Genomic DNA, 13,125 nt, shown 5'->3' with positions numbered 1-13,125 from the left:
ATGGTCTATGAATGTTCCTAATTTTGTCTGAAAATGTAATGAAGAAACAGGATGGGGAACTCATTTTCTGGGGATGACTCTCTTTGTTAAGTGGGGAAACTGAGATTATAATGTTAATGCATTTTAGTTTCAGCAGGACTTCACCTAAGAACATACCCTCTGCAGTGGGCTCTATGTGTGTTTGCAGCTCTAGTCTCTGTGCTTCTCAAATTTGCTTGAAAATGCACCCTTTACCCACTTTTTTTTCAAAATTTTCTCGGGGGGAAAAACCCCCCCCGAACCCCCTCTAAGGTGTTCGAGCTCGCTCGCTGCGCTCGCTCGCCACGGTGCACTCCGACAGAAAGTTTACGCCCCACCACTTTCAAATGTCACCATCCGCCACTGAGTCTGGGCCTTGTGTATCTGCGTCCCTCAGCCCCTTAGCAATAAACAAAGGAGCGAGATAGAGCCTGCTGGTCTGTAGAGGGCCTGAATATTTTAGGGGATACCAGTGGTCAATGCACGAGTGTCATTAGTGGAGATCCTGATCATTCCAGTATGGTGGAATGTGGTGAGTTGTCTTATCCAAGAGAGCCGCCACAATTAGAGGATAGATCATTCATCTTTCTATTTACATAGACCATTCCGCAAGTAGGAAATAATGATGAATGTTGCCCTATCCAAGGTGGCCGCTATAGATTGACCATAGATCATTCCTCTTTCTATTGCCAAAGAGCACTTTGATATGGGTGCACACCACTTCTATTTCTAATAGTGGAAAAGGAAGCACAAAATGAGTTGCCCTATCCAACATATCATGTAGTTACTCTCATTAATGGCACTATCGTGTAATTTTCCTGTGGTGTCAGGATACTAAAGATCATTCTTGAAACTTGAAAAAACGATTTTGGGATATAGAAAGCTGAGAGATAAATGTGTCCAGAGTTTCTAGTACATATCCAGAATTTGATTCAACCACCTGTGGAAACTCTGTTTGCTCCAATGTAATCTGTCTGAAGTGTAAACATCCCTTTCCTCTTCATACCGAGTGTTAAAGAATATAATTAATTTTTGTCTGTGTTAATCTCCGAATTATCAAAAGTGAGAGGTGCATTTACTCATCCTCAGTTTAGACAACCCCAACACGCCACACTCAACATGGCGCCAGAGACGAGTCATCATGCTACGGATAAGTGGGCGGGGCTACGTAGTGACGTCTTAGCGTGCGTCTGTGTGTTTTGTTTTTGCTGGCCTGGGCAGGGCAGACAGAACAGCGGAGGCAGGCAGAGGAAGCGAAGGGGCATTTGGAGGAGGAGACTGGGCCTTGTGTATCTGCGTCCCTCAGCCCCTTACCAATAAACAAAGGAGCGAGATAGAGCCTGCTGGTCTGTAGAGGGCCCGCCATGCCCTCCGAGAAGTGTTTCAAGCAGAGGCGCTCCCTGGGTAGGTCGAGCCCCCACCCTCAGTTCTCCTCAAGAGTTTGTTGTCAATGTCATGGAGCTTGTCCTGAGTCAGCCCTATAAGGGTTGGAGTTAGAAGGTGATGTTATTATATAATGCATTTTAATTTGTATTCTCCGTTTCACAGGGTACTCGGTGAGTCTTTCATTTCTGTAAATCGAAATGTGTTTATGGTGTGACCTGTTCTTATTGGCAACGGAAAGCCTTGCAGATTACAGTCCCGCTCACGTTACCATCAAAATAATAATGCAGACTCCTTCGATTACTTTCAGTGGACGCCCTGCCCAAACTCCCCTGAAGATGCAGCTCTTTGTCACACTGGGGCAGCCTTGGACAGGCTGCGTTTTCGTTCTAGAACAATGGGTGATTAAATCGCCATCTGAAATAACGCCCTTATGGACAGCTAGCTGACTGTATGCGAGTCGGTGTGTTTGGGAGTACGATATGGTAGGAAAGCAAATGGATGAGGTAATTGCCAAGAAGCAGTCGGGATGACGTCACTGCAGATTCTGGGTGGAGGAGGGCTTCACTCTAAATCCCCCTTTTTTTTTTTTTACTTTTATCCTAATGTCTTTATTGATATCGCTTAAAACATTCCAGGAAGCCTAGAGCTGAAAGGGACACGCTGCTTTTTTCCGTTTCATAATAACAGGATGTGACTGCGACCGACGCACATAGGGACCTATAAACAGACACCAGCAGTCAGTGGCATTGCTCACCAGATCTTCCGATGCCAGCACGAGCTCAGCTATGAGACTGGGAGTGCTTTCTCGGTCGTCCTCTGAGAATCTTACACAGGGCAGATTGTAACCAGCTATTTAGTTATTTTATTTTAGACTAATGTTCACCAAGCTCACGGTCTAGGAGCAGCCTTCATACAAGGCAATAAAGGTTTGTATAGGACCCCTAACGGACTGCTTCGTTCTGTTATCCTAACCAGTTGTCCCTAATTTATCGATCTCGCAAAACCCATGCATTTTCCTGTGGGGATTCGAACCCTTGACTTTATGGTTACAGCTAAAGCATCTACTAGTGTGCAACGCGATCCTACTGATTAACTTCTTCCAACCTGGGCAACACAGGGAGCACGCACGCAAAGATAACAATAGGTTGTTAAATCCAAGCCACCTCCGAAGCAACTTAAGCAATTCGTTTATAACTGAAAAGCCAACACAACACGCCGTTTCTTCGCCGTAAGCTTGTTTTGGAGCACCACAGAGTTGAATGGTTTTTAGAAGGTTCGTCAAAACACCATGGGGTGCATTTGCATATTTAATTGTGATTGGTAATAACGTTTCTTTATTGTTAGACACTTCAAGTTGTGTCGTTGCTTTAAAGGCCTCGTCTCAAAACTGTCTTCTCCAAAATCAAAACAATGTACATTTACAAAGCTACAAAACAGAGTAGCGATGCACCAGAAATACAAATAAGTATTGTAGGAGGTTTGTGCAACTTCATCTTGTTTTGTTACTTGCGAAAGACGGTCTAATTACGGATGCTGTAATACTATTGTCTCTTGGATCCATGCGGCTGTTCTCGGCCCCAACACCTGCACAGACATGACTGCAGTTCTCTTTGCTCAATGACGTATTCTTTGGTTTCGCTTTGTAGCTGTTGAAAGTAGTTGGCAGACTCTACTGCTCGCTGCAGTGTACTATGTGCCATTTCTATGTTTGCCTACTGCATGCTACGTGAATGCATACTTTTGATATAGTTGTTACTGATTGTTTCGCCTTGTTTAGCACAGCCTCTTTGAAACTTTGCCGAAGATTGCTTTGGGGGAACTGACTCAAAGATGCTTAATCAGGGCCCTTTCCACAGGGTTTTCCCATCAGCGCTGAGTCAGGTTTGTACTTTTTCCTGTCAGAATTTGGTAATTTATGTAATTGGGATTTTGCTGCATTAGGATTTTCCCAATCAGCTGCGGGACGTCTTCTTTTTTGGGTAAGCCTATTAATTGGCTAGGTAACCTGCTCCGAGTTATTTTTTTTACTGGAGTTAATTTAGTATTCCTATATTCAGTTAATTAAAACCTTTACATGATGAGAGAAAATGCAAGTAACAAATCTAAAACAGCATGTACTCTATCAAAGAGCTTTTTTAAAAACCTGTTTAAAAAAGGCTATATGCTGTGCCACCTTTCCGGGCGTACACACTAGTGCCAATGATCATTTCAACATTGTCCTTGATGGAACACGAACGTGTAAGTTAGTTATTTTTCCGTGTGTGTGTGTGTTTTTTTTTTTTTTTTTTTTTTTTTAATTGTTTCAAAAACAATTAACCACCCACCATTGTGCTGCAGTTGGGTTCCAGATACTATCCACAAAAGGTTGTTAAACAAATGAATCCTCTTCGTTCTTCTCGTATGGTATCTTTCTTCTTCAGGCGGTCCAGGTGGCCACTGTGGCTTGCCTCACGGCCCCGGAAATGGGAGGGCTCGGGTCACTCGCTCAGGTCACTGATGTAGCAGCAGCTGAGCGTGCATTGTTTTGTTGGGGGGGTGACCTAGTGGCTAATGCTCTGTTGTTTGGGGGGGGAGGGGGGGAGATGAAGTCAGCCTGTTTCTGCCCAGGCTCCTAATTTTGAACGAGCACATGCTAGATTCCCTTGTGTAACTTGTATATATCGGCCATCCTAGATTAGTCAAAGCATTTCACGCATCTCTGCTCGAAAAATGGATGGATATTACCACTTTCTCTCGACAAAGCTTTACAGTCACCGAGTGAAAGTCAAATCTCTCTGCCTTTTTTTTTTTTTTTTTTTTAAGTGGCAGTCGTGTGAAAATGTAGCGAGACTTTGAGCTTCAGTACTTACCATAACAACCGAATTTAAGTGAACAATTAAAGAAGGGGAAGTATATTCTGGGTGATATATAGAGTACATTTTTACTAGCGCTGGAGCAGTCCCTTATCTTTCCAAGCCCATCGGGAGTCTCAGGAAGATGTTTATTTCGTCTGATCTGATAGCTGATCTTTCAAAATTCCACCCTCCTGCATAACGTTGTGTACAATCTATTTGGTGGGTCATCCTTCAGTGGCCTTTGAAGTTTGTGCTAACCCTCCCTGTGCCCCTGACGACTCTAGCTAATATTGTTATAATATTTGCACCACATGCTACTGCTTTTGCATTGCGGGTAACTACATAACATCTCAAGTCCATTGTAATCTAGTGTAGATCCATTAGATACATTTTCTGCCATCAACATTGTTTTTTTTTTAAACATAATAATGGACATATCTGTCTTGATTGTTGCAATGTCTCCACAATTAACCAGTTCTGGGGGAGCACATCCCTGATGAATATATCTAGTTCAAGAGGTCACTCTTGTCCCCTCGAGATGTAAGAAGTTATTGTGTAGTTGCCCTTTGTAAACAACATAATTTTTATTTCCAGTAGACATCTGCCATTAAAACTTTCTATTTCATTTTGTATCAGTGGGTACATTTGACATTCTTCAGGACTCATCGGTTTCATACATGCCATGATATTTTTATTATTTTCTGAATAGAGGGCCCAGGCCAGTTCAAGGTGACATGCCTATAAAATTGATCGTTCTACAGCAAGCATCCTAATCAGTGCTCTCCGTGCTTCAAAGAGAGGGATAAAGTTACATATACTTTTTACTTAAAAATATCTGATGGCTTGTGGCTTACTCCACTTTTGTAATTTTTCCACTTTTACAATGTTTCAGTTGGTTTTTTCTTTACCTCTTCTGATGAGAGAACCCTGAAGACTTTGATATATCATGTTTGTGTGCTTCGGTTTATACAGATAGCATTAATATCTGAGTTGTAACCATTAAAAGGCCTGCCAGTTTCAGATTTTATCAATCTCTTCCACTCCACGCATTTCTTAAATGAAGCTAGGGTATGAATGTATTAACTCCATGACACCTAATTGTGGTGGGTCGTTACCTGGGCAATGAATGGTTTATGAAATCGACTCTTATGTATGTTTCTCCACTTCCATTCAGACAATCTTTTTCCAATAGTTTAAATCGTGCCAATTTTATGTTTGATATGGCCGTAAGTTAATATTTTACAGCCTATCTGTAATATTTTCTTCGCTTAGATTTTTAGGTATGCAGCCTTTTTCAACTACATATTTTTGCTCATTTTGTGTGTTTCACAGTGGTACATGGCCTCTTTTCCTTGTTCCACCGGTCATGCCAGGCTGAGCACAGATAGGCACTCCGGAGACAGCTGATCACTGGCTATATTGTTTCTGCCCTAAAATGCAGATATCTTAATATCTTATACCCATTTATTTAGATTCCTTAATCACTTGAACTTGTTGATTTGTGAATTATTGGGTATCTCACATCTGTAGTTTTTGAGGGACTTAGCTAATAACGTTCATGGCTACTGCTCATTCTGAAATAGCCTTCTGCAATAGTGACACTTTCTCTTTGTGCCACTATAGTAAAGTAACTGCTGTAATGTGACCCAGAACATCCTTTTGGGTTTTCTTCTCCAGTGATTTTAACTATGTGTCCTCTTCTCGTGGAGAAGTGTGGCTCAGGGGTTAGAGGCGGCAGACCCGGAAGCTGAGATCGGTCCTGGACCAGGATTCAATTCCCCGCCTCGGCGGGTCTTGGGCTAAAAATTCCACGGACTCGATAATTCTCGCCCCGGTGCCTCCTCGACTCACGGGTTCACACTCTGGGCAATAGCTTGCTTAATCTCCACAACGGCCCCTCGCGGCAGGATGCCTGACTTTCACCTTGTGGATACCCTGCTATCTCACAGGGGAATACCAGGACGGGTTCCCTAAGCAAGCGCCGGGAAACTCATTGCGGGTAGCTGTGCGCTATATAAGCTCAACTACATTTACATTTACCATACCCATAATGGTGATCAAAGCTGGAAGCCTTGATCTAGCTTTTTCAAGCAAACACAGTGCCTCTGACATGCATGCTATTTACATTTCTTTCCAAATGCTGCAGCTCGGTTGTCTTCTGTAACACGAATTTACGGTTCTCTCGGTTAAGGCTTGGCCTTTGTCTAAGGTGACACAGTACAGTAAACTTCTCTTTGTAGCAGAAGTTACACACTCAGTTTGGAACATACTGCATATTCTCACGGGCAGAACACTAATATAAATCTTGGAATATCTTCGTTTTATCTACCTTCTTATTATTCGTTGGAGCAATCTAAATAGGCTCATGACACATTTTCATGTGTGCACCATTGATTAACTGGTTCAGCCACATTGACTTGAACATCCATTTTATTAACTTTATAGCTCATTGATTACTACTCAATTTTTTTTCCTGTTTTATTTTTTTTTGTCTCGTGGTGTGGGTGTTTTTATGGAAACAAAACGAAAGTATGAGTACATGGTGATAACCCCCATCACTGTCTTCATTACTAGTGCTGGACATTATCGTCACGGGGGGGGGGTGGGGGGGGGTGATATTTTATCATTGGAATTCCTGAAGCTAGTTTACTGTTGCATTCTGTGTACTGCTCTCTAAGGGGCTGATTAGGATGGCGGGCGAACTTTAGCCCGCCATCCTCGTGGTGCTGGGACCGGCCACCAGACGTGCAGCGGTCCCGCACCGCTAATTAGAATGCGACCGCTACCCTGACAGTCGCATTTCCAACATTGTGGCGTGTGCTGCTTTAAACCGCACCTGCCACAATGGTGAAATGGCATCTTGTGCATGGCAATGTAGCGGGTACCATAGGTGCCCCCAGGTGCAGCCCCCCACCCCCCTGGGGGCCTGCAACGGGTCCCCAAAGTGAATCCCCGCCAGCCTTTCGCCATGGAAAGGCCTTGATTCACAGCCATCCTAATATGGATGGCGGTGCCTACTAGGCACGCCACCATATTAATGCCCAATTCCGCCCCGCCGACAATCGGAACGATTGCCAACCGTCGGAAAAGCAGCGGATGCACTTTGCGTCTGCCGCGGAACCCCCCACAATTGTAATATGGCGGAGGTTAATCGGGTTGTGATGGTGGGCGGATCGCCATACTAATGACCCCCTTAGTGTTTTGTGCTGAAATGTACATTTTGTACCTCGCTATGTTTGTGGATTTACTACCCTATACCAGAAAGACTTATTTTGTCGACACTGACTTATCCATCTCAGCCTTTTGGAATTAACTAGTTTGCTTCATTCATGATTTCATAGCGGTCTTGTCAGTACTAAACACAGCTACTCAATGCTCCAGGCTATAAATGACACCTATTTATTAAAATGATGTCTCTAATAAGCATTGGAAAAACCAATAAGTTTGCCCTTGGCAAGTGCGCACTAGTTGTAATTTAAAAAAAAGTGTTTTGGCAAAGCTATGTAATTTGCAAACAATTGTCAAAAGTGTTGAAATTAAGGATTGGCTCAGCAGGTGAGACACACCAGCCTGTCCACTGAAGTGCACTCTTTTTCAAGCTGCTCTGCACATGAGATCAGGAAACCTTCTATCACTGCCAATGCAACAGAACCATTGGATGAAATGGGCTGATCCAATGCCTAACGTAGTATGCCATGGTGGGTGGAGGCAAAATGTTAACAGCACCTAAACAAACCAGTGGATGCAGAACGCTGTTTGACAATCCATGTATATGTATGAATTTGTATTAATTTGTTTGGAAAACATGGGGCTGGTGAGACAGTGAAAGCTGTCTGGGCCATACTTTAACATGCACTTCTCATGCTTTGAATAAAAAGACCCAGCATTTTACAATTAAAGGTCATAGGCAAGATACATGCAAATAAGTAAGAAAATACAAGGACATGGGCTACAATGAGGTTCGTCTAACTAATGCTGGTAATATAACATTGTTAATAATGATGTTGGATTTTTCATTTGAGTTGTGGGGCTAAAAGTTTAAATGAGATGCAGTCATATTTCTGTCACATATATCCAATTAAAAATAACCTCTGGCCTATACAGTGTGCAACACAACCAACACTGCTTCTGCTTTTTGGGGTGTTTTAATTGTACGACTAGCTTGAATGCTTCAGCCATTGGCTTCTAATTTGATTTTTATCTTTTGGTTATTGAGAGCATATTTGCTGTATCTGAATTTGCTTGCAACCCCTAGCATTCACAATTCCATTATGCACAGTGTTTTTAATGCTTGACCATGACTAATTATTGTCCTGTCTTACCATATACATTTGCCACACAGTCTCTGCATTACCAGCTGCCCTACATTCTCTGCAGGCTGACGAGGATGGCACAGAAAACTACAATTCCGGGTGCCATGTTAGTTGTGTGGCTACTCGCCCAAAACTGCCTCTTTTCAGCTGAGATGGCCTCATAAAGGGTGCACGTATGTGCATTGCACCTGCCCTCAGCATGTTAGTACTGAGTCTATATTATGCCCAGTTCACCCTTTTACAGTAACTTCCTGAAATCTTAATATTTTTTATTGCAATAGAGACCAGAATGAGCCGAAATGGCACCCAGTTCTCAAGGATATCTAAGAAGTTAGCTTCTCTAATGCTATCCTAGTACCATGCTAATTTAAAGTTTTCTTGCAAGTCTTGTTTAGTGTGCTGCTTCATCATAACATTCAGATTTTAAAAAAATCTGGGAGTTTGTAAACCCCAGAGAAAAATGTCATACTCTAATTAAATTGGATTCTAGAATCGAGATCCCCTATTTTATCTAGTATTTGCTGAAAGGTTATTCATTCTAAATGTGTGCTCCTCATTTAGATCAGTTAGTTGATTAGCCCAACCGTGTCTAAATCAAGTTCAAATGGGCATAGTCTTGTCTCCCTCAAATGGGCATGGCCTCTCTCCATGTATAGATATATTTTATATTTGTGCAATACTACGAATGGCAGTTAAAAATGCATAGACTACTGTATTTAGCCCAATCTCTAACTACATGCTGTCTGCGTGCATACACAAAATACTCAATACTGTATTTCTTGTTAGCTTTGAAATTGCAGACTCGTTTAGAGTTTAAATTCTAATGTATTTGCTTGCAGTCTTGCTAAAGGTTACAGATGAAAGACATAACCTTTCCTAGCGTCTGGACTGTATAAATTCTATGTTTTACTTATTCAGAATTGGGGTTCCCTCAGACCATACCATGTTAATGCTTCTATTGGTTTTTTTGTCTACTTTCTTGACCACACATGTTAATGAAGTAAATTCATAAATGTTAAACTGTGCGGGATTTACAAAGTTTTCAACAATTCAAGATGACCAAAAATAAGGACAACCTAATCATCAGCTCTGAGATCACACAGACTCTCACCTGCCAGTCAGACCCTCAAATTCAGGATCCGAATAAAATGATCAATCTTAATACTATTCCAACGACTACCACTCTTGAGTTGCATACTAGACCGAAGCTAAAATATCAGTTCAGTGAATCTCAAAAGAAATCTGCGAGGAAAGAAAGACATTGAGAGAACCAGAGACCTTCAAAACAACCCCTTCTGAAAATGTTACCTTAATAAAGCAAGCCATGGAAGGCTACAGGAGAAACTGTTTAAAAGCCAGTTTTCCTAATGCAGCCAAAAACAAACCCAAAAATTATTTTTTGATATGGTTAGAAAAAGCTTCAAAAATCACATTACCTGATATGTCGGATAACAAAAATGAGAAGTTAACTAGATTATTCTCCAATAAAATCAATCCGGCTAGGCAAGGGATTCACATGGATACTGCAGCCCTCGCTCAGTGACAGCCAAAAAGTAAATACACAAATGTGAACGTTTAGCATTTTTCTCTTCTAATTCTGTGGACAAAACCATAAAACAGACGAAATCTTCAAGTTATTTGGACGACTTGCTTCCTTGACCTAAATGATAGCACATTGCATACTCCCTCACTGCCTTCACATCATAAACCGCTCCCTTCCAACGGGTGTCTTCCCTGGGTAACTCCAGACAGGCCAACTCAAGCCACTTTTAAAATAGACCTCCGCAGACATTGACTGTTTAAACAACATCAGACCCATGACTGCCCTTTCCTTCTTAATCACAGCCTCAAATCTTGGTCAACGTGCAACTGAATCACCACATTTGCATGAATAACCTTGTTAATACATACCAGTCTGGGTTCTGTTAAGGAAGTAGCACCTACGGCAATCCTAAAAGTGGTGGATAATACCTTCAGGATCCTAAATGAAGGAAAATCTTGCATGCTAGTGTTTCTCAGCAATCTCTGACATGTGTAGGCAGTTGATCCTCATTAACACCATTGTTTATCAGTAATCTCTGACATGAGTAGGCAGTTGATCCTCATTAACACCATTGTTTCTCAGTAATCTCTGACATGGGTAGGCAGTTGATCCCCATTAACGCCATGCAAAGGACAATGTATCTAGAGGGCAACATTCCCGAACAGTTTTCATTGTATTAAAAAAAAAAAAAAAATCAAATATGGTCAGGGTAAGCGAACATGTGTCTCAGCTCTTCGTGCCCCACCTCGCTGAATGCCATAGGGATTGATTCAAACTTTACAGTGAAGAAGTAAAAGGAGCAGGTTTAGCATGCACACATGGGCTGATGACATGCAACTTTGTTTAAAAATTCAGAAAAACAGGACCCCCCCCCCCCCCCCCCCCAAAAAAAAAATCTTGACTAAACAATCAGAGAACCCAGAAATGGGTGTCCACCCACATCCTCACATTAATCTCCATAGTCCTGCTTTTATCACCCAACTCGGACAATAAACAGTCTCGGAAGTCGGTTACAAGCTTCTGTTTGCAAATGATACCCATCTAATTATTAGAAGAGGCAAAATCCATGCTCTTGATTAAAGATGGGAAGCTCAACCTCCCAAATCATTTCAGCAGCCCTACAAATAAGGCATTTTTAGTCACACAAATCAACTGCTTGGTACGGAAACAAAAAATTCGGAATATTTATAAAATATTTAGGCACACTGGATTGAGTATAAAACGGCCAGACACACTGGACCCCCCCAAACCCAAGCCAAATACTGTGAAAGGTAACTCCAAACTCATGACTACCCACACATATGATCACATCACCACTGTCGTCCGATCTTTACGCCGGCTGCTAATTGAATGTTAAGCCATCCTGAAAAAATGCATTGTTTCTACAGCCATACTCCATAACATACCTAATTATTTTCGCATAAAGACTCCTGATTCTCGGAGGACAAAAGAAACTAAGCAATTCAAGCTCACCCATGACACTCTTACATTAAACCAGTAAAACATGCAAGCATAGTTGGATAGGTCCTAGCATATTCAATGCTACCTAACAAACATCAGAGTAACACCACTGATAAAAGACGTCAAAAGCTTATGCTTTGAATGGTTTTCGAACCCTTTTGGCCACTGCCTCATTCGTTTCTCAAAGAACTGCAAAATGGAATAACCTTCTGCAAAAGCCTACAGAATACCGATTGTTTCAAGTGTCAGTTAATGTCAGATAATGTAAGAAACTTTCATGTTTGTAAAACATGTCTCAAGATCAACCAATAGATACATTATTCTAGTTTGCACAAGGTATAACAAACACATGCTGTTGCACAAAAAAAGGATCAGCATATAACCGGAAAATAACTGGAGAACGTTAACATTTGTTCTTATTTATAAATCCGGACATTAGTGTCATTTGTTCGACGGAATATTAAATGTTTTTGAAAAAGGTATCTAGACACAACAAGCATTGGCATAGCCAATAGGTCTCGCTTTTGGGACCTTAGAAGTATTTAGTTATGCAGCAGAATATCCTTGGTGCAACAACACCAACTGTTGCATGGCTAAACACTTATAACGTCCCAAATGCGAGACCTATTGGCTATGCCAATGCTTGTTACTTTGTATAGTTGGTTTTGTAGTCCTCGTTTTACTTTGGAAGAAATGTAACGTACAAATCCCAGAATGCAGAAGCCAGACCGTCTACTGGATGACGTACTCGCTCATGAAAGTGGGAAACTGGAGGGCTGTGAATGAGCCGGGGTTGACTGGGGACTCCAGGAAAGCATGGCTCCGCTACATTCTTGAGATTTTCTGGGGTAAGTCGGAGATCCACTGAATTTCTTGGTGTAAAGAAGAGACTTTTATTGCAGCATTTGCAAAACAGACCAGAAAGCCCCAGCACCGACTGCTCACCTTGCATCATTCGGATATAACCACTTGGATGAGGAGGCGGGGTTCCGGGAGTGGGAGGCGGAAGCTACTAAGTGACTCCCTCCCTAGACATTTTCCAATATTAATTAGCGTGGTGAATTTTTAAACTGCAAATATAATTTAAAGACAAAAATACCAGTCCCATAATGCAGTTCGGCTGGCTAAAACGCCATGGCTGACAAAAGATGCGCACGCGGAATGGCGGCACTTGACAGCCAGACATTGTGAGGCGCGTGATTGACAACGGGTGGTGAGATGAGCGTGACTGAGAGCAGAACGCCAACCGAAATGTCAAACAGTTCAAAAGCAAAGATTCAATGACGGTGTTTTCTGTGGTACGGGGGTGAGCTTCTTGTTTCACGATGGAGTGGACCATGTCCTAAAAGACTGTGGCTCTGGTAGGGCAGCGGCAGTGGGTTAGTTTAAAGAAATAGTGGATTTAAAGCACAATGGAAGCATTGGGCGCCTGAAAGTGATCGCTATCGCGATGCACTTAATTGCCCGTGACGGAGAGAAGACAGATGCCGGCTGCGCCCGTTCACGTGTACATGCACGCAAGCTTGAGGCCAGCAAAAAGCCTCTGGTAGCACTTTCTAAACCCCCTTAC

General features: G+C 42.2%; 1 protein-coding gene across 1 annotated transcript in view; it reads left to right on the top strand.

Moving 5' to 3' along the window:
* Nucleotides 1–1,208: 1,208 nt before the first annotated feature.
* MAP1LC3B (microtubule associated protein 1 light chain 3 beta) overlaps nt 1,209–13,125 on the top strand; it is a 42,491-nt gene continuing 30,574 nt past the window's right edge. Inside the window, exon 1 of the mRNA XM_085639728.1 lies at nt 1,209–1,422. Coding sequence (XP_085495854.1) covers nt 1,383–1,422 — 40 coding nt within the window. The 5' untranslated portion in view covers nt 1,209–1,382. The remainder of the gene's footprint in view (nt 1,423–13,125) is intronic.

Source organism: Triturus cristatus, chromosome 12 (genome assembly GCF_964204655.1).
Source record: "Triturus cristatus chromosome 12, aTriCri1.1, whole genome shotgun sequence".
NCBI lineage: Eukaryota > Metazoa > Chordata > Amphibia > Caudata > Salamandridae > Triturus > Triturus cristatus.
This window is presented reverse-complemented; position numbering and strand designations above follow the sequence as displayed.